Source organism: Platalea leucorodia (genome assembly GCF_965183815.1).
Source record: "Platalea leucorodia genome assembly, chromosome: 3".
NCBI classification, from domain to species: Eukaryota; Metazoa; Chordata; class Aves; order Pelecaniformes; family Threskiornithidae; genus Platalea; species Platalea leucorodia.
The window spans coordinates 41,298,601-41,321,523 of NC_138825.1; the positions used below are offsets into that span (position 1 = coordinate 41,298,601).

The 22,923-nt window shown below is 39.1% G+C and overlaps 1 protein-coding gene across 1 annotated transcript in view; it reads left to right on the plus strand.

Moving 5' to 3' along the window:
• AKT3 (AKT serine/threonine kinase 3) overlaps window positions 1-20,488 on the plus strand; it is a gene marked incomplete at its 3' end in the record, with an annotated part of 150,693 nt that extends 130,205 nt beyond the window's left edge. Inside the window, exons 11-14 of the mRNA XM_082306169.1 lie at window positions 5,777-5,991; window positions 8,700-8,787; window positions 18,540-18,642; window positions 20,403-20,488. Of these exons, the coding sequence (XP_082162295.1) occupies window positions 5,777-5,991; window positions 8,700-8,787; window positions 18,540-18,642; window positions 20,403-20,488 (492 nt within the window). The remainder of the gene's footprint in view (window positions 1-5,776; window positions 5,992-8,699; window positions 8,788-18,539; window positions 18,643-20,402) is intronic.
• Between the last annotated feature and the right edge of the window lie 2,435 nt (window positions 20,489-22,923).

The following is a 22,923-nucleotide window of genomic DNA, read 5'->3' on the forward strand; positions in this document are numbered from 1 at the left end:
GATTTTCTACATTCAGCTCAGTTTGTCCCCGAGGCAGTCACACCTTGTCCAGTATTCTGTGATTAGTGAAGTACCAGAGAATCCTAGTTTCACTGAAGGCAAGGGGAAATACATGATTGATTTAAGATGGTCACAGACTTCACCTGTTACGGTGCTGGCTAACCTCCTAAAAAAAAGTATTTTCACAGAATCTTGTGAAAGCATTGCATGTGTCTGTATGGACTTCTCTTTGGCTGACTCATTTAATTGCCTGCTTCCTAAGTCTCTGCCCCAAGCCCTTGTAAATAAGAGTCTGCGATGTGTCTCAAGCTGCTGCCTCCCAAAAAACTTTCAGCTCTAGGTGCTGAAGTAATAAGGACATAATAAAAGATATCTTTTCACTGGTTTTCACCATAAAAATCAAATGCACATCAAATTCTGTGGACTGTATGTTAGGCTCTTAAAGGACTGACGTACCTAAAGCAAAGGACATCTGGAGATGTATCGACTGATAAACCTAAAGATTAAAATCTACAACCACTGGTGAAGCAGAGGGCGTCTTTTTAATCGATTTTGTTTCCTGGGAAAGAGAAAACTTCCAGTGGTACTAATGACTTTTATTAATATTTTTGAGTCCAAGACACTGGGCTTTCAGCAGTGAGGAACAGTATTAGAAGATTGCTTTTTTGGTCAATAAATGCATATACAAGAATATTTTTCTTTCCTGATCTGTAGTTACTTGTCAGCAGAATGAATCGTTATGTGTGAGGGACAAACACAATTGAATTACTGCACTCTTAGCAGCCCTGCAGTGTGTTTGTGTTGTCTTAGTCATCACAAAGGCAAAGTTCAGGCTGTGAACTGAATTTTTTATTTTGTATGTAGGGCTTGATGGTCTTTGCTCTGTGTATGAAGCACTATCCCATCGTACACTTGGTCACTGCTGATAATACTCTCCAGAAACCCCAAAGTGTGCAGAGACAGTGGAGTCACTAGAGAATACTTTGTTTTCCCTTGTTACAGTTGGCTATTCCTGCTATCTCAGTTGCCTTTTGACCACAATACAAAGCTTTAAGGTAAATAAATAGCTTTCCCTTAGCTAAAACTACAGTGTTGTCCAGTGCCTCGAAAACATCCATAAAAGCACTAAAGTACCTGCATGTGCCTGGAAGCAGATGCCTGGCTAATGTTTCTTGCTTGTTAGACAGTGCGTGTGTTACTTAACCTCTTGCATATTTATCTAAGACTGGAAAAATACAAACTTCAGTAGCACCTCTGCAGCTTTTTTAAAAGCATCCGTACAAAGCCAGGCTGTCCCCTCATACTGCAGGTGTAGGTGTAAGTTTTAGAGGAGCATCAACACCTGTAAAAACTGCAGTGGTTTCAGTGCAGCAATGAGTTTATGCCCACTTTGGAACCCTGTTACACTGCTGGAGTGCTTTAGAGAAGCAAGGCTTGGGAAGAGAATCAGGCCCTTAATCTTCCCATTAAGCGAGCGTGGCTGTTGCAGCTGTCGGTGTGTGCCGGAATAACAGGCAGAGTCAGTGTAACTTCGGTGTGTAACTTTGGGGCAGAGTTTGACAAGCATTTCTTTCTGCAGCAGTGCCGCAGCCGATGCTGCCTGCCCTGGTGTTCTCACTTGTGCTACTACAACTGTTCACGTGGCAATTGAGTGGCTTGAATACTTGATTCACGTGGAAAATAACCCAGGGTGAAACTTATTTTTCCTATTTTTCTTAGTACTGGTCTACTCTCTGATGTAGTGTGTTGCATAGTTTTGGCAAGGTGAGGGAACAGAAACAAGAGTGTGAGTTAAGGTGGCACTGCCTCTGAAAGAACCAGTTGTTGAACTAGAGCCCTAAAAACAAATGGCGTAAGATTCCCTTAAGTAATAAAAATGCTGGTCATTTTTTGAGTTTTATTTCCCATAATCTACAGTATCATCCAGACTGAACTGCAGTCAGCCCACCTCCTGCTTTGCTCAACACTGGGAAGTCACTTGGGTACAGTGATGATGTGAGGTGTAAAACAGGGATGAATGACTATAAATGTTATCCATGCACTGAAGTCACATCATGCTGGAGCTTTCATCTCCTAAAACCTCACCTAGATCTTGATGGGGTGACTTAGGATTTTGGCACCCCACGTGTGTGAAACAGATGAAGGAAGGGAAGTCATATATCCAAATGATCTGACTATTTAAACAAATTTTGTGGAAGAAACCACGTAGCTTCACTTCATGAAAATGCACCTGACTGGAATATGTACTCTGTGTAGCTGCTCTTTCTGTAGTTTATGAGTTCCCCATGATCCTTCTGTGTGATACCCCTAGAAAATCTTAATATATTGGTTTACAACAGGTACCAGAGTGGTTGAGCTTGTGCCCTTGATGATGGTTTTGGTGGGCCTGCTGCCTGTCCTGCTGTGACCTTGAAGGGACCGGGTTGTTAGGACAGTGTATTCGCTTAAAGACAGATTTGTGGGTCCTTATAGGGGGGGGACAAGAATTGGCTGGAGATGATGGAGGCAGCTTTTAAAGGCAGCATACAAAGTCCAAGAGATCAGACTTTCCCCTGTGTCTGTGCCTGGCCAGGTGCCTAGGCCGATACCCCATATATACAAGGATACCCTACTGATACTGGAGGGACAGCAGTTTCAGTCCTCACAGCATTTCTAAAAGCATGTATCCACTTCATGGTAGGCAAAAGATTGAATTGTTCATAGGTACAAAGCCTGCAGCTGTGTGTCATGTTCATTTTAGCACTGAGTTGAAAGTTTCTTGACCTGTGTTCAGTGTAATTAAAACCAAATGCCTCAAATCCAAGAATTGTTTGGAAAGGATTCTGTAATGCTGGGGCAGTGTGTATGGACATGTTCGCATGCTTGCCCTAATTGTATGGATTCGTTCGTAGGAGCTGCTGGACTCCAACACTTCCATTGATTTGTCACAGTCTACAAATCCTGGAGTTTCTTAACACCATGAGGAGTAGAAATGACTTAAAGAAAATAATTGTGTGTATTTACTGTGAATGCATTATGCACAATTTTATTACATTTATATTAAAATAAGTTGAGATGCATTTTGCTTTATTTACACTATTTTCAGGCTGTTTTCCTTTTGCCTAAATGAAAGCCTTCTGATGCTCTTGCTTGTCTGGCTGGCTGTAAACCAGGTATTTAAACAAAAATAAAGAGTTGCCAGTTTTGCCAGCTGGGGATGAGAACCCGGCTGGTGATATGTGGGTTCGGGAGGCAGTTAATCCAGCTTTTATGCTTTTTTATGATTTTATGTAAAAAGAGGTTAAAAATCACATTTGGCTCTTTCTTTGTACCACTGTTTTGTTGCTGTTGTGGGAATGCAGCAAAAGGTTGCTCATACTTTTTATTATTATTAGGTAAAGTCCTGCATAAATTAGATAAAGCCCCAGATACAGTTCGCTTTAGCTATTGGCCATGTGATGTGCCTTGTTCAGAGAATGATATGTTTCATCTTCCCGTTGCCTTCTTTTATAAATCACACATGCAAACCGCACCTGAACTTACTTGTAAAAAGAATCTACTACTGCCTCGCAATTTTGTATATTTTACTAGCTTCAAAAGCAAAGAGTAGCTCACTGTACAAATAGGAGAAATGGTAACGGTGCTAATAGATAGAGTAGAAAAATATATAATGCTTTTACTCTGTGGCAGAAGAAACGGTGATTTAAAGACAAGCGTCGCAGATTTCATATACAGTTTTTCAGCAAATAGCTTGCAATATGCTCAAACTCATAAAACAATTAATTTTAAAATGCAGGAGCTAGTTTTTTCATATGTACTTATTCAGATAATTTGTTGTATTTTACACTTTCCAAAATTTCACCCTCTATTTGGAAATATCAATGATGTAACAAGTCTGCGTGTTTTGGCACAGTTGTAAAGAGTATGTGTTAATGTGTTAATATTTATGATTTTTTAATCATATATACACAAGAGGGATTTGTAATACACTTCTTTTCATCATGTTTCTACTACTAATCCTTAAGGACAGTGAAAACTAGGAATATGAATGCATTAATTACTGTGGGATTGTCAAAATTGCCGTACTGGATCAGATTGCATTTTGTTTCTCCTAATAGCATGTACCAGATACTTCAGAGCAGGGTAGGATTTACTGGGGGAGAAAAAGGAGAGGCAGATAAACGAGCTCGACAGCCCTTGTTAGGAGTGGCCGGGGTAGTGCATGTGTCCTGTGATGTGGCCACGGTCACTTAGTGTCCCCAGACGGGCGAGGACTGTGTCTGCCCTTGCTGCAGAGGAAATTATTGGAAGTCATCTTACACTTTTTAGACAATCACAGGATAATGTACTCATGGAAAAAGGTTATTTCTGATCTGTTAGAGGTTGCCTTATTCGTTAAAGCCTGAAGGCATGACCAGATTTTTACTACTATATATCTAAATGACTGTTCCTGTGTGTCTACTTACAGTTTGAAGCTGGGTGAGATCTTGATGGTGGTGATTGCATGTGTCTGCGTGTTGTAAAAAGTATTTTGTTTTCTGTGGATTAGTTTGTGGGGTTTTTTTGTTTGTTTTTTTAAATCAGTCATATGTGCTGCCTTTCAGAATTGGCCTTTTAATGATACAGAAACAATTCTTTATAAAGAATTATTTAATTATTTATAAATATAGTCTAACTGTATTAGTTGCATTTCTTTGATCTTTCTAACTGTTTATTATTTAAGTCTGATTCCTTGTTTTAAGATTTTTGCCTCTAAATCTTCCTGCAGCAAATATTGGCAATTTGGCACATACAGTTGTAGTGCTTTCTGAATTACCATTTATTAACTTCTAACTGCTCTACGTTTTTTGAGTGAAAGGGTATGATCTTCTAGAAATTCACAGAAATTGGAATTATATATGTATATATTCAGTAGCCTCCAGTTTCCTTATTGCTTATGGTTTCATTATGGGTGTATGCTGCTGTTACGTTGTCTCCATTTCTACAGTTTAATATGAAGGTGTATTAAGGTCAAGACACACTGCTTAGATTCCTAATTCCAATTCCGTGGGGCTGCTGGGAGAAGGTCTGTGGAGTCAGTTGTTTTTAAGCACACGACATTGGAGGCATTATGTTAACAAATTACATAAATGTTACCATATTTCTGTGATCATATAATATCATATAAACATAATGTCATAGTAAACATAGTATCATATAAACATTATCATATTTCTTTGCATTAGCACAGTTCAACTGTTTGGACTACTAATGAAACTGTCAGGAGAAACACATTGAAGACTTTTAATATAAACACAGATCACAAAGAAGCTAAGCTTATCTTAGTAAGATTAAGGTGTTTCTAAATTTGAGGCTTTATTCTTACAGGTTGGGTAAGGAGAGAGCAAGTGACTGAGCAAGGAGATGCTTCACTTCTTCTCCCAGAAGAATGCTGGCTGAGGCAGTAGTGCCTATAGATGAAGTGTCTCTTCCTAAAATTGTGTACACTATAAATGGGATGGTAGAGGACATAGGAAAGGGGAAAACGCAGTCATGATCATTTTGAGCAGGTCATTCTTAATTTTATGTTTTGCTTTTAGCAGTACAGTCCCTGGTATGCCTGGAATTTCAGTGAGCTCAGGTGCATGGGTCAGTACTGCAGTTGCATGTATTGGGCCAGCTTCTAGGAGTCCTTGTAGTACACCGTGAAAATAAAGTCTTGGAAACCCATTCATATAGAGATGCATCAAATACACTGAAGTGATTGTGTCTGAAATAGTGCATGTCTTACAGCTGGTTTTTGTTTCTGTCATCTTAGGTGTTGGAAGATAATGACTATGGTCGTGCAGTGGACTGGTGGGGGTTAGGAGTTGTCATGTATGAAATGATGTGTGGACGATTACCGTTCTACAACCAAGATCATGAGAAACTATTTGAACTGATACTAATGGAGGACATAAAATTTCCTCGAACTCTGTCTGCAGATGCAAAATCATTACTATCAGGCCTACTGATAAAGGATCCAAATAAGCGGTAAGTGAAATTACTTGGACATACAGGTGTAATCAATACTCTAATTATACTGGGTGATATGAAAATAGGCCAGTGGTGCCTGGTCTTCCTGCCTGAAGGACCTGTCAGTCACAGGAAAGGGCCATATGCCGCTATACTGTCTCAGTTTTCCACTTTTTCAATACAGCAACGATATACAAAGTGAGTTTAACAAGCAAAAGGGGAAAAAGCACGTGGAAGAAGACTTTTTTAATCATTCACAGCAAATATTGGGATCTTTTCAGGTTTAGGTTGTGTACTGGAACAAAGGGAAAGCTCTAAATGTTTTTCAGAGTATGACTTAACCCTGAGTTGGCTGTAGTGTCTCTAGGGGACTACACTACTTTTTCTTGGAAGTGATCATGCCAGAAGACACGTATAGACAGCCACAGATAAATTTTATTAGGGCATGTAAACAGATCACGTATTAGACCACATAAACTAGAAACTTGTTAAAGAATACATCTTGTGAGTGAGATTTAAATAAAGTGGTTTGAAACCAAGTATCACCTAGCTGCTGCCTGTGCCCTTTTGTGGTGGGCTTTTCCCTCTGGGATTGTGGCCTAGGAGAGCCATTTTCCCGTGGCTCCTGCACTGGGCTAGCAGTGTCCAGTCCCCTCTGGTTCTAAAACAAATCTCTCTAAATCAGTGAGATTTGCCTGTAGGTCCCCTCTTTTTCCCAATCTCTCTGTTCTTGTGAGTCTCTTGGCATGATTTAAGGCTGCGGGCATTCTTCTGTCTGTCTCTCTCCTACAGTCCTCCTCCATCCTCTAGTTTGTTCTCAAGAAGTTTTCAGTAGTGGGCATTGCTCGCTGGCATTCAGGGCAGGACTGGTTGCCCTGTCTCTCTGAGGGATTTGCCTGCGTGCAGCGAAGTGCAGCAGCCAGGACGGCACAAGCGGTCAGCCTTTCTGCTGCTGCCCAGCAATGCCTGTTTAACTGAATTTACTGTATACAGTAAAAGCAAACTGTGACCAACTAACGAAATGCGTGGAGATCAAAGTAAAAATTTGTTCCTGTAGCAACTCCTAATGCATTTTAACCTCCAGACAATCTGACCCATCAAATACATTAACCTTTAGAGTTGAAAAGATACTTTCTTCTAATTAATCTTTGCAGACAGTAGGGTTTATTACAGGCTTACATTTACAAGCTTACTCATATTCAAGTTCTGGTGCTAGCTAATGCTAAATAGGGTGGGAGCACAGAGGTTAACTGCAACTCAGCTTTTTTCTTAGCAGCTGGATGGGAAGATATTGAGAGAAGTCTGGAGACTGCAGCCTAACTGGGATGCTGAGCAGAGACGTAGAGAATTTTACAATGAGTAGTTAAGAAACAAAGAGGAATACAGCTTGGAAATGAGAATAACTTTATACTCAGTTACTGCAAGACTTAAGTAGTAGCCCAGAATACTTTGTAATTTGGCAGCAGATTTTTTTTCTTGGTTGTGGGAATTATTGCTCCTTGCAATAAATGCTTTAGAGAGGAATTTATCTTACGTAAAAGGTTGCTTTTAAAATTTGTCTTTATATCTTTAGCAGTTCCTTTTAATGAAACACAAACTACTTGTGTTACTCTTCTTGTCCATATTTAACATGTATGGGCTGCTTGTTCGGTTAAGATTAGCTTTTTTTCTGTTGCAACTTCTTTCTGTTAGATCAGTAGGATGGCCAGTCTCAGGAAGAGGTTAGGTGAGAGCTGAGCAGTTCTGAAGGTCCATGTGCTGTTATAAGGGGTAGAGGTTCCCTTCACTGGATGTGTGGTCCTTTCTCCACGAGCAGCAGCAGCTCAAGGGAGCTCACTAAACTTGTTGAGTCAAATTTGACTTGCTAATGCAACAAAAAACAGCCAGTTCTTTCTCGTTTTCTCATTGTGGGGTTAGTTTTCTTCCAGGTTAGTGAGCTGACTCAGCTCACAGTCGTCAGTGGGAATGGTGCTGTAGATACAAGTGAGAGGGGAGAGGTATGGGCAGGGGTGGGACCCTCCTCTTTTGGCAGCAGTGACCACTTCCATGAGCTCAAATCACCTTGGGCAAGTTCACCCAAAGTAGGTGGAATTCACTTCCTACGATGATTTGCCAGAGTCTGGCTTTGGCAAGCTATGGGCCACAGTGAATAGTGTGGTTATTTACAATGGCCTTTAAATAACCTTCTCAGCAGGCCTACAATTTATTAATTTATACTAATTGACTCAGATTGAGACTATTTTATGGTAATTGGTTAATTGTTACAGCACCCAGATGCAACAGCAGCGAACACTGTATAAAAATGATGTGTGAGTCATTACTGATTCAGTGCCTGGCACCTCCTTGGCAAAATTTTATGTCAGCATTGTTGGGTTGGTTTGGGTTTTTAATAGTGCCAGAATGTTAGTTGGCCTTTCAAGGAAACTAGACTTAAGTGTGTTTTTAAAATGAATGAATGATTAAAAAATCTCATCACGGACAGTAATGAACACTGTAGTTGGATTGATCAAATAGAATAGACCATGGCATGGATACTTCTACTGTCACATTTTCTGTCATGATCACCTGAATTCATATTAAACAGGTGAGAATTACATATTAAATGGGTGAGAATGATTTCCAGATAGTCAAAAACAAATGGTCACTTTTCCAGCCATTACAATAACTTAATCTCCCTTTAAGAATAACGCTTGTTTCATATGATTTTTTTCCCCCACTCTCTTTAGACTTGGTGGAGGCCCAGATGATGCAAAAGAAATCATGCGTCATAGTTTCTTTGCTGGAGTAAACTGGCAAGATGTATATGATAAAAAGGTATGTCTTCAGATGACATTGAATAATCTGGCTTCTGCAAGGTGGTTTCAACTGATAGTCATAGGACTGCTGCTCTCTGAAGTTAGTCACATTTTTCTTTGCAACTTTTTGTGTTAATACAAATGAATAATTATTCTGCACTAGGTGTACTTACTTAAGCTTTTGTTCTTCAGCAACAATTTGACCAAAAATAAATTTTGCCAACCAACCTAAACTCAGCAAAGATTTTTCTTGTATTATGTAAATGTCCAAATCTTTTCCTTTCCTTTTTTCTTCCCGGGCCTTCAAGAGAAAAGTAGGTGTATGACTCAAGGTAATGTGAGAAAATGGAATGGAAGTTTATCCTGAATTGTCTTTTCACTTCTGTCTTTTATTGAAAAGTTGATTTATGGAAACAGGAAAATTATGTGATTGGAAGGGACTCATGGCAAAAATCTACTTTCTGATTGTTTGTGTTTAAGTAGAAATCTTTTTAAAACTCATTTTAGAGAGATATCTAAGAAAATTAAAATAGCATTAAAACACTGAGCCAAAACAGCTTGTGGAGAAAGCGAGTACTGGGAATTCAATTGGAACAGTTTTCTCTAAACCCAGTCCTGTTCCTGTAATGATCAACACTTTGGGGATGAATTTATCTTACTCAGTAGTGAAACTCATTTTGACTTAAGTTGTTTTATATACAGAAGCTGATTTTATCTCAGTACTTGTGTAAGAATTTACTTGTTGCTATAAAGCCCTTCTATTTTGATAAATTCTCTTTTTTTTCCCCAACTGTTTTACATTGTTAATCTGCCAGTTGAGCTGCGTAATTTTAAAAGATAGATTTTTCTCCTTTTTTTACTTTGTTCAAATAAAAGGAAAATGGAAGACATACGAATGAGCAGAATATGTTTATGCTACAATGTCAATGATACAAACTGTTTTTTCAGTTGTTGTTGAACTGGAATTTTAAAAATGTGTGGTTGTTGGTGTGGTACTTCTCTGACAAATACCGGAATTGAAATACAAGCCTGTATATGATGATACAAAATACGGTACTCTGAAGTTACTTGATACGAGTGTGATTTTTCCCTGGCAGTATCATGAGGTTTCAAAAAACTCTAAAATAAATAATCAGAGCAAGTGTATTAATCAGGTTACTTTATGAGCTCAACCACTGGTTGGTTATGTAAGGACATTGTAGAGAAGCACTTTGAGGATAAAATCTAAAAATACAAGTTGAGGACCTTTCTGGAGTTTAAAAACCCCCACTAAAATTGATCAGATTGCAATGTGCTAGGAGTGGGTGAGAAGGAAAAAGCTGTTACATTACTCTTGCTCTGTTGAAAACGATTTCTTAATTATTTTGCATTAGAAATAGAGCTTTCAGTTTCTACACTGTGTTCAACATCATATTTAATTAAAAAAATATAGATACTCTTTATTTTTAAGCATGTGCTTTGAGTCTTTCCAAATCAACATGGCAAATGTCTTTCAGTCAAGATCTTATTCTGAGCTATTAAAATAAAAGGAGGTATTTTGCAGGTATAAAAAAAATATGTATATATAAAAATTTATAAATTTATATAAATATATTGAAAAGATATACATATATAAATGTGGGTATTTTGCTTTTATGCTCATGGAGGTAGATATGGCTTATTGGAGTATTATAACTGGAGAAATTGTAGTCATTCATTGTTTACTCTGTCCACTGTTGCTTTGAGAAACTAAATTTGCCAGTAAAAAATCAATTTAATTTCCTCAGTTGAACCGTTAAGTTCAAGGATCATAGGGATTGTTTTTGTGCAGTATTGGCACGCAATGTGTTCTTTATGGAAAGATAACTCATGAAAATGACTTCTGACAGTATGTTTTTCTCTTTAATTAAAAAATAGTTTTGTTCCTATTACAAAGCCATTTGTCTGGTTGGTTAAAATATCCAGTTGTTCCTTCTGTACGCACAGTCTTATCAGTTCTGAAGTATGCAGAGTAAGATTGTGCGCTGAAATATAAACTTCAAACATAATAATAAGGTTAATGAACTTTCACTGAGTATGTTTATTAGAATGCTTATATGAATATTTTTGAGGTTTTGGAATTCTAAAATAACTCAGGAGGAATGTGCATCAAACAAATTTGATTTTCAAATAGATTTATTCTGTGCTTGCTTCTGTTGCTGTTTATTATTAGTAGTATAGTCTTCAGCAGTAGGGTCACTTGATGAAATTGATAGTTGATATAATTATTTGCATAGTAAAAATATTTCACAGTATTCTTGCCTGAGGTTTATGCACCATGAAACTGTAATTTTCTGGCTGCGTTTCAGGAGTGTCTTTCTGCTAGCAATGAAGGAACTGAAGTTCACATTCAGAGTAATGGAAACCAAAAAATAATGTGTATTCCAAGGAGTTGCTCGGGGACGGTTTTGTACATGTGCACACTATGCTCCTGTGCCACTAATTTTATCATTTTTGCTAGAGAGTAAGTCCATCTCTGTACTTACTAGGTTATCGCTCTACTGGTGTGATTAGGGACAGAATTATATATCTGTAAACGTAGAGTATTTCATGCACCAACAGTAGCTCTGTCAGGTCAAATGGATCCAAATGGTCAAACGGCATTATTAGCTCTCTGATACTGCTAACTAATTAAACTAATTTGGTACTACAGAATGATAATAAAATGTTGTATGGCACACTGGAGCAGAGAAGGTCGTTGCCTTTAAATGAAAAATGTATAGTAGTTAGCATTTGTGATCAGATGTATTTATTTTTGGCAGAAAAACCATGAGGGCATATGAAAGAGAGCAGCCTGTGCCAGGTTCTTCCTGTGATCATCTCAGCCCTCATGAGTTTTTATCTCTGTGCCTGCGTATGAGAAATTGAATAGTTTGGCAAAGTCTGAAGACTTCAAAGCCCATATACTTCTAAATAAAATATTTGTTTTATTTTTAGCTAGAATCAGGAAGCTTTCTGAAATTTCTCTGTTACTCATTTAAGAATTGATTTAGGACATTTTTATTTGGGTTGCAGAAATACTCTTAAGTTGTTGGATGTTCTGTCAGAGTCTTTCACCGAACAAAAACCACATGGGCATTAATTTAAAGGTAGGAATTTGGGTATATCTTCAGGCTTGCAGCTTGAAGCACTCAGGTAGCCTCATGTCAAAGGAGATCCAGACCTTTTAGTGAAGGCTGGGTTTCCTCCTGCATGTAATTTGGATGAAAGAAGAAGAAAGAAACCGTACGGGAATTTGGGCTGAGACACATATATCTCCTTCTGATTTCTGATAATACCTCCGACTGTTCCTGAAGCAAATTAGGGCGTGCTAACAAATTTATTTGTTAGTAGTGGGAAGGGAGCAGGGGCAAGTGGCAGTAACGGTTGAAGCTGGGGTGCCCGACTTTGCTGCAGGCGCGGCGCTTGCAAAGGCACCTGTCTCAGCGTGGAGGCAGCGACTTTCAGCGTGAAGTCTGACAGCTGCAAGAAGCTGTTCCGTACCCTTCAGCGGTGACTACCTTTTACTTTACTTAAGACACAACAACAGCAGATGATGAAACCCCGTGATTGAAGCCCTGGGTTCAGGCCTGGCAAAATCTGCAATATAACTATAATCTTAAATGCACGTTTAAGTACTTTCGCGTATCAGATTTTAAGGGAAAGGGCAGGAGGGAAATAGGAAAATAGCAACATCTGGTTTTAGGCCGTTGCTATTTGAGTCATACTATTTTTGTACAATTATCTGCAGTGCAACAAAGCCTGTAGAAATGACCCTCGTTACTTGCTTTTGTGTTGTTGCCATGCGAAGTAGTAAAAAGATCAGAAAACTGCTAACCAGTCTGATCTTTTCATTGTGTTTCGAGTGACACTTTAAACTATATGGGCAGACCTAGTGGTTGATTACCACCCCTTCCCCCAGCTGCTTCAATTTACAGGGAGGAAAACACACATAAGGCTTCTGATTCTTAAACTTGTTGCTGTAGTCCTGGGGCTTGTGGTTTCTTTCTGTCCGTTGTATCAGCATTGTATCACTGGGAAAACACAGTTTGTCGATGGGCAAAACCCCCGGCTGAAGCCTGCCTTTGGATTTGTGTTGCGTGTCCTTCTCCCAGCTCGTCCTCCTGCCCCTGCCCAGGACCACCACATGCAGTGTCCTGCCAGGGTCCACGGGGTGCTTCCAGCTCCTGGCCGTGCTGCGGCTGCTGGCTGGGCAGCAGGCCGCCTGCTTCTGGGCCGGCTAGGGGCACGAGCCCGGCCCGACGCCAGCGCGTACTGACTGGCTTGAAGCTCAGCTCAGATGACTTGTCTTTCCTTCAGTGGAAGCTCTAGTTTGCGGGGGATGGACAGGGGTGTCTCTTGTCTATTCAGTAAACTGGATTCAGAAATTCTGTGGGAAGTGTATGTGTGCGAGTCTTTTCTCTGTCATGGTGCGTTTGCCCAGCCATTCGGAATCTGTTAGGGAAGGATGCACAGACTGACAGAGTGCGTAACCTCATCAGCTCCTGTTTCCTTCGGTAACTGAGCTCATACCAGAAAAAAGGACAAAAAATTATTGTTAGGAAAGGAAAATCAGTCTTTTAAAGGACTTACATATTTTTAATTAAAATACTGTTGTTGAGGATCTAATGTTGAAAGACTGAACTAAGGTTTTGTGTTGTTAGTATCTCTGCATGATTTTTAGGGTCCTGGCATTTGCTTTGATGGAAGCTTAAAAGATGTATAAATGAGGGAACATGTATTAACAAATACACATCAGAAAAATACAACATTTTGAGACAAGCTTTGCTAGTGTCCTTTTAAAATGTTTTATTGTGGTATTTTGTAAGTTAATGAATTTCAGTTTATGTGAAAATAGACTGTTTACTTGGAATGTCATTTAGTAAGTTAGCTAGTTTGTTAATACAAATACATTTTTCTTTGAGTTGAGAAGTCTGTCTGTGCATTGTGACATGTTTTCAGCACTTCCAGCTGAGCACGCTTGTGATGAAACACAAAGGCGTATTTCAGTGATGTGACCCCATTCTCCTCTCACAGTATAATTTATTTTTTCCACCGTTCTGATTTGGCTAATCTGTCTCTTGGAGTTTTGGTTCTCCAGGAAAGTGTTAGGTAGATGAAAGTTTGATTTCTGGACATCAAATCATGAACACTTAATTACCAATACTTAATTCAATTTCATAGTCAGAAAGAACTGTAACGTTTGACACAATTTTTGATATATGTCAGACTTGAATAATAAACTAGATGGAAATTGTTGAAATACAACATATGATGACAATACAAAACATTATTGAAATACCTGCTTTGTAGTTATTTTTATAATAAATTTTCAAAATAAGTAAGCTGTGAGAAAAGCAGAATTAATCTCATACATTGTAATTTATTAATAAAGAAGAGGCGTACATGTTGGGATGCAACAGTGATTTTTTTAGTTGGATAACTTAGAATGTCATACTGAAGTTGAACCATAAGTAAGATTCAGACGGAATAACTATTTGAATAAAACCTGAAATTGAACAACAGTGCTCACTCTTCAGTATTTATATGACACAAAGAATTAGAGTGTTTGGGAGTTTTGAGATTATAATTAGTTATCTAGTTTATTTAAATGAATAATTCAGTGGGGGTGGTGTATAGCTGCTCCTCTTAATCCTTTCATGCTTTATCTCAGAGTACTATTCAGCTGCAGTCTGTTGGTGGATGAGATTCTTACGGTAGTGTTAATTTTGAGTTCATTGGAAGGAAAATACCCTTTAAATTAAAAGAAGAAGGAAGATCAGATTGATGTTCTTAAGCATCATATTTTTCATCTGGCAGATGGAGCGCATCACAGTTACTTTGAAGTAGCTTCAGCCCCTTCCTATACAACAGCAAGACAAATGATTCCTGTCAGATTATCTTTGAGCAAATAACATTACATACTTTCTCTCTTACTGGAGTATTTGTGTAGCTGTTGAGTAAGCGTGGGAAAGCTCAAGGTGTGGGATAGAGCCTGTCTGTTCATCTCTGTGTGACTGTAACAGTCAGGTACTGTACCTGCCCCTTTCCTTCCCCTGAGAGATGGGTGGCAAGTTTCCCAGGTCTTGAACTGTGGAAAAACAGTGGTGGTTCTCACACACGGATCTCGATGGATGCCAAATGGAAATGCCATTCACTGGGGATAATAAAGACACTAAGAATTTGATACTGCTTGTGCTGTCATTTCTAACACCAAGCCTTGGAAATGGCCGGGGCAGATTCAGCTTGACAGATGGGTGTGAAATTGGATTTCTGTCTCGAACATCCACTCTTACAGCCAGTGAACTCACACTGAGTTTAGACTTTTATTTCTTTGTTCGTACACACATGTATGTGTGTAATGCATGAACACAGAAAATCTGTGTTTCTCATCCTTAGAATAAATTGCTGGGTGCTGAAGGTGCAATCTCCTGTCTGGTTTGAGCGTGTTCTGCCTGAATTTGCACAGACTGCTGGAGGAGGAAAATTGTCCTGTCCTAAAGCCTGGCAGCCGGGACCGAGAAGCGCGATTTTCACGCAGTCTAGGGGGGGCGGTGCTTAACAAAAGCTCATCTTACTCCTTTTGGACGCAGGTTACTGGGTGTGCCTTGCGGTGCTCACGTTACTCTTGGACTTTCTGACTTCTCGGGTCAGAAGTGGGCAAAAGCTGTGGCCATAGCAGCTGGATACCATTTCCTTGTGGCACCAAACATGAGATGCCACTGGGTGTAGAAAGGCATCTTCATGTTGTGATCATCAGAGCTGTAGTTAATGTTGGGTGTTTGGTTCTTTGTCATTGAGCCTCAGCTTCAGTCTCCCTTGGGAGGTATGGAGAAGCTTCTGAGTTCTTATTCAGGCTCTGTGTCAATCTAAGTGGTTATCTCTGCAGCAGTTACACCTTATTTGTCTTTCTAAGCGTTTAGTTACAGCTAAAATTTGCAGAGATCTTGCTTTCTGTTTTTCAATAAAAGATGACAATTAATGAACAAAGGTGGCAGCCCTCCAGAAAGATGGTTGCCAAGTTTCTGTAGCATGGCCTGGCGTGTTGGTGACATGGCTTACAAAATCTGTCTCGAATGGCTCTGTCTCCAGTCTCCTGAATGTGGTGTTGAAGTACCGTGTCCCTCTGCGTACACTTGCACACATTGTTTATACCATATTCTGTGCTTCTGCTTTGTCTGAAAGGTTGTTAGGAAAGGATTTCTTACTGCATTTCTCTCATTTTCTTCTGGAGGTGATGCCTGAGCTCTGTGTGCTGGTTCCTCATTTCTTGACAAGAATTCTGCAGGAACCAGTAAATTATTTTAGAGGTTCTCCCATTAGAACTGGAAGTGTATCTTGCAAGTATTCCAACAATTATATGAAGGTCAGGGAAAGAATTTACTTGGGGGGGTGTGCCTTTGGTGGCAGATCAGGAGCCTGGAGTGGGATGTCCACAAGACTTCAGCTGCAGCTGTGCTGGTGGAAATGATGCTGTGAGGGAAGGAGGTAAAGTGTATGGAAAGAATGAGGAAACCTTCCTGCTGCTCTCTGTTCAGTTGTGTCTCTGTGCATCTTAATCTCAGCTGCCATTTCCTCTTTCCCATAGGCTGCAGGGGATGGTTGCTGTATGTCAGGGTATAGCTTGTACAAATACCAGCGTAAGCTGTTGTGGGGAGCCACATGGCTGCATGGTTTGGTTTTGCAGTCACTGAAGTTTCTGACTGCTTTTAATGTCCAGGATATGAAAGGTACTGCTGTAAGATGAATCTCAAAACACCAGTGACATAAATCTGCATCCTCCCTTCTAGTAACAGCCTGGATTTCCGTGTGTTTTATTTGTTTCACCTCCCCAGACAGCTAAACTTCTGGCATAACTAGACGTTTCATCAGCTGACTTACTGGATGTTATTGATAACTAGACGTTTCATCAGCTGACTAAGCCTAGCTACTGAGCATCGAACTGGAGCACTAACTTCCTCCCATCACCCATGATTGACGAATTTTATTTTAATGGTGCTTTTCATACCTGATTGAAATTATTATTGTAATTATTTGTTCCTTAAGAGTCATTTAGTATGGTGCTTCTCTTCCTAAAATGAAGTGTTCAGTGGACAAAAAAAAAAAAAAAGGGAAAAAACCCTGAGTAAACCAGTAATTAGCCAGTAAGTTTTTGAGTAAGAAACTTGTCAGCTAATACATTATCTTTTTCCTCTCCAGTTGCAGATCCATACATTGCTATATATTATGATCTTACCCTGCCCTTCCTTTTGTTTTTCATTAACTACTTTGACCTAAATCACAGCTGTTAAAGAGTGCAGAATGAGTGTGTTCTCTTCACATAGCCGTTGTAGCATGAAAGGTCTCTGGTTTACTTCATAGCAAGAGTGGGTCATTCTACTGGAGATGCGTATTGCACCATTGGAAAGACATTGTTTCTTGTCCTTGACTTGAGAAACAAGAAAAGTTTTCTTAAGCTTGTATTTTTATATGAAAAGTTTTAATTCTTGTGAAGTGGCATTTTCTGTTTCTGATCTGGAAAAATGATCCAATCGGGGAAGTAGTAAAATTGTTATAATAACCTGTTATCTAATGGATTTTTTTCATACTGAATTTATCTAATGTTTACTTCAGTTGCTGAGAACTGTGAAAGTGTCTTTTAAAAGAATGTACAGTGCTGGTCACTTGAGCAGAGTACGTTACTTGGCTTCCTATAATCTGCCTTTTTCTCCTTTTCCTTTTCCTTTTCCTTTTCCTTTTCCTTTTTCTTGACTTTTTGAGTGTTCTCTGAGACAGAAAAATGAAAAAAAAAGGCAGTCTGGAATGTTCCACTGCAGTAACTCTGTGCTTAGGAATTGTGTGGCTGCTTTGCTGGGGGGATGTACAACTTTGGAAATCTGTTTTAATAGTGCAAAATTGGTTGGGATGGCCAGGACGCATACAAAAATAATTTTCATGAAAGTGTGTCGGTTGTGTGTCATTCCCCCCCGCTCCCCCCCCCCCCCCCCCCCGAGCCATTTGCAATATCATACATACTAAACTGCTGTATCGTTTTGGACTGGCACCATGCAATGCGATATTCCTGAATATGCCTTCCAGTTAAAATCTTTGGCCTAGAGGCGGTTCTGGAGGAGAAGGTGGATAGCAAGGCTGGTTCAAAAGAGGGGCAAGGGAGCCCGGCCTGTGAGCTGTGCGCAAATACTAGTGATTTGCCGTTGGGAGATACCGCACTGTACTGCGACAGCAGTAGGCAGGATTAGATCCAGCAACTCACTTAAGCACGAACTGGCCTTTTTTCAAATATAAAATTTATTTTCGCATTTGTATCATTTCTTCTAAAGGTAAGTTCAGATGTAGGCCTTAACCCTGCAACAAAAATTGCATCCTGCTTACTATGGTCTCTGTGTAGTCCTTTTTGCCTTAGCCGTTCATACCACCCAATTGTGGCGAAGTACCTAGAGGTGCTGTTGCCTGACATTTATGCAGGTAATTAGAATGGCCTGAAGAGCTTCTAGGTAATTATCTTTATACAGCTCAATTTATGTGCAAGTCATGTGACAGTGATACTTGGAATTTAGCTGTGTTGTGCTATTAGCTAGATTCTGAACTAGTATTTTTGAGATTGACTCTAACGGCTTCTGTCTCTTATTAGAAGTTAGAGACTCAGCTGCCTTTCCACGGACCTGCTCGTTTGATCTGGGGTGTGGGGAAAAAGAAGAACTTGCTTGTTTTCCTGGTAGTAATCTGGATAGTTTCAGGTATAGTAATTTCATTTTGTTTCTTGGTCCCTTTCAGCTTGTACCTCCTTTTAAACCTCAAGTGACATCTGAGACAGACACCAGGTATTTTGATGAAGAATTTACAGCTCAGACTATTACAATAACGCCGCCTGAAAAATGTAAGTCAGAAATTATGCATAACTTAAAAATAAGCAGTTTATAGGAAAGCACCATGTAAGGTTTTTTTCTGTTTGAATGGAAAAGCTATTCTCACTGTTACTAATAAAAATCTTCATATGGAAGTGTGTAAGAGTAACTCTCAGTGACAGTGTTCTTTTAAAGAAGGAGTAATTACAAAGCTTAGAATATTAGATCACTCTGGGTTGGGTTTTGGGGGCATTTTTTGGTGTGTTTTTTGTTTTGTTTTTGTTCGGGTTTTTTGTTTTGTTTTCTTTTTAAATAAGAGAAAACACTAGCTTCAAATGTTTGATTGTTGGCAGTCAAGGTCCCAATTCAGCAAAGTACTTGGAACATGGACCCTGCTTTAAGCATGTGGATGCTGCTAGTGGCTTCAGTGGGTTTTCTAGGTTTAGTGAGTTAGGCATATTTTAAAAATACTTATGAAGACCAAAAGGAAGAAAATAGAGCTGCCAGAGACAAGTGGATGTCTCTTGTGTAGATATTACTACATACCATAATTACTTGAAAATGAAATTTCCTATCAAGTCCTGTGCTTCAGCAAAGCTCTTAAAGAAGTTATTAATGTAGATGTAACCGCTGCACTGGGCCTTGCACAGAGTTTCTTTGTGGGAATGAATGTAATTTCACCATAGTTTGTATGTTTGTCATCTTCTGCTAGACACACAAGAATCATCATCTGATTGGCCAAGCTAGGGCTTAACAGAGTTACTTACCAAGTTATTTAGATATCAAAGTTTTACAAATCACGCTAAGTGAATATTGAAACTATATCTTGTATCTACAGTAATCAAACTGATAGCAAAACAAACAAGCTCTGTACATTAACCTAATTTAAATTAACAGTGTAAAAGGGAGACTGTATTTGAAGTTACAGAACTGAGAGGCACTGTTGAAGTCAAGCAGCCTAATCATAGCAATTGCTCAAACCTTCATTAACTCTAGTTTTTATATGTAGACTATATGAAGATACAAAAGATACATAACTCTGAAAGGTTGCATACAAATACATTGTTAGAGTAACAGTTTCAGTAGGAGTCCTTAAGGATAAGCACTGTTAAAAAATCCATGTGAGAATTTAGATCCAAATTCTCGGAGTTAGGCAACATCTGGTGCCTGGTTTCCATTAGCATTGCAGGAATTATGTAAATAACAATATTTATGAATTTGGCTTAGTCCGTGTTTCCTCTGATCCCAATAAATACTCTAAAAATAAATAGTTTACTAAAAAATAATATGGAAGAATTGAACCACATAGAACCTGCATGAATTGTTCATTTTGTAGCTGTTCTTCCTTTTAACTCCCTTCAGAGGGGAGGCATATTTAATTATATCTACAGTAAGATTATAATTTCCTGAACTCAGCTTAAGAAACAATGAAAACTTGCAGCTTCAATCAGCAATCGGCTTCTGTGCTACCAGAAGCTAGATGTGCTGGCATGTTTTGATTGGCCTAGAAGGGGTAGTAATGGTTGAAGTTCTCAGACGGTCATCATAATCAAACAAGCAAACATAAAACAAATAAAACAACTGACCCTGAAATAAATGGTGACTTATTGAAAGGATATCCTTTCAGTGAGCATCATTCTACTGCATGAGCAGAAGCTTATGTGAATAAAGTGCTTCTTTAACTTAAGCCTTTAACTTCAGCATTGAACCCTGAAATATGTACTGCCTGTCAGGTGAATAATAAAATTTTCTTGCAAATATAATGATGTTTTGAACTTCTCCCTTAATACAGATGACGAGGATGGTATGGACTGCATGGACAATGAGAGGCGGCCGCATTTCCCCCAGTTTTCCTACTCTGCAAGTGGACGAGAATAACTTTTTTGTTCTGCTGCTTCACTGTCATCTTAGGTTTATCACTGAAAATGATTCCTGAACATCACCACCAGTGCTAGATACTATTTAAGATAGCAGGGGCACTTTCAGAGACCGTTCCAAATTGAACAAGTTTCTTTCCCAAACCTACCTAAAATCCATTTTGGTTTTGCATGAAATACGAGATTTTCTCTACTACGCTCTCCTGCTGTTGCTGCTGCCCACAGTCTCAGTGTAATAGCAACGTCAAGAAGTTACTAACAGTTTCTTTGAAGGTAGATGACTCGACTTCAGCATTGTACACTTTGTGCACAAGTAGTCATCTATTTTTCCTCACAGTGGAGGCTAAACAAAAAAACGTGTTGGTCCAGCTTATCATCTTCCAGAAGATGAATCAAAATTGTAATTAGTCTAAAAAGACTAGTCCATAACATGTTCTTGCATCTGTTTGTGCTGGTTAGAACAAGGAAACATAGGGGTGGTGATGTACATATGCAAGGTTTTTGTTAGGCATATCATTACTTGAAGCAGGTCTCTGTCATTAACATCTGGCTGGAATTTGCTTGGGAAACGTTTGAGAGAAGGACTTAAACTGTTGATATATATAAATATATATATATATTATTTTTTAATTACTGTTGGATACTACAGAAGAAGCAGAAGGGCTGGGCTCACCCAGCCTGCCACTTAGAACTTCCAGGTTCATGTGCAATCATGGAGAATTGAACATTATACATGCAAGAAATGAAGGCATAAAAGCAGCAGTTGAAGTTCTTTAAGGGGTCTTATAATTTGCACCAGATAACGTCTTTCTCATGCTTTTCTTTTTCTTTCATGATATACATCACCTCTGATGGCTGAAGAATGTAGACAGGCATAATGGTATTGCTTTTCACCAAAATGTGTGCACCAAGGTAAACAGGTGTTTGCCTTACTCCTTTTTATTTTGAGTTTGTGAATTAGCTTTTTCTCCAGGTGTTTAACTCTGAATATTCTTTTTTTTTTTTTTTTTTTTTTTTTTTGTTATACTGCAGTAGTATTTATTTTTAGAGATAAGGATTGTATGTGTCATGTTTGCAAATGCTGCTACATCTTAGATAGAACAGGCTTATAGCAGTTAATTTTGTAATATATGGAAGGACTGTACAAGCTGAAGGGAATAATGCACTTTTCTCCCATGTGGAAATTTTAACAAGGCTCTGAAATTGTACATACTGCTTAGAATCAGATTTTTGTGAATGAAATACTGTCTTTTAATTGTTTGGCAATGGAGGTGAGAAATTCCAGCTTCATGTGCCAAAGGGTTAAAAACAAACAGACAAAAAAGGCTACATCTTGTGCTCCATTGAGGATAAACGTAATGTAAGAGCCTGACAGCACAACAGAAAATTTCTGTTCTATATGAAGGAATTGCATTTGAACAACGAGACCATAGTGATGACAAGAAAAGCACTTTATTTTAATAATTAAAATAGTAAATTTCGGGGATCAGCCGTTCTCCAGGAAGGTTTGCCCTCAACCAAAAGTCCTAAAACCCAGCATGTTACGTGTAACCGTGGTACCTGATTGACTGAATTTAAAACATCATGAGAAACGCTCCACTGACAGGAAAACGTCTTTCCATTTCCCAAGATTTGTACCTAACAGAATGCGTGCATAAACTTTAGCTTTGGTCTTCAGCAATGATAATCTTAATAATAAACCCCTTGGTGCTAGGAGTCGGGACGTTACGCAGTGCAGCGGTAGCGTGCACGTGCCCTTGCTAACGACATCCGAAAACCCTGACTCTGTGGGATTATCATTCCAAGTATCTCTGCGTTCGGATCTCGTTAGCTCCCACGAAGACTGTGATGTCGCAGAGTATTATTATTATTATTGCGTTGTGTGAATGAGTAGATGAGTCTGAAAGGGGAGATGTTCCTATGCAGATGCCTTTGCCTCTTGATGCGGAAAGTTGCGTGCCCTAGCACGGAGCCCACTGCTGGCAGTGCATGTGCTGGGACGGTCAAGGGGTAGGTGGGCATTTTAGCAAGGCAGCTAAAGACGCAGACTAATTTAGACAATTTTTCATGTTTCGTGTTTTAGCTTTAGTAATGGATGGATAATCAGTCAGAAATACATCATGGTGTATATTCTAACTACGTAGGATCTCATTCTGTCACCTTGTAACACTAAGCACGTGTAGAGATTATCCCTCCGTGGAGAGAGAGGAGCGCAGCAGGTGCGTTGCAGGTCTGTTCTGCACCGGTAGCGTAGAGGTGTCTACACTGGCACAGCGAGCGAGTGAGTGAAATAACCGAGTACTTAATAGACGGGCATTAATTAGTTGTCTGCAAAGGCCTCGTACTTACAGACTAAAACTATGGTGATTCAAAATCCGTGTTACGTGCCTGTGCTTTTTCCCCTATGTTTTCAGCTTGTAATAGCAATAAGTTTCT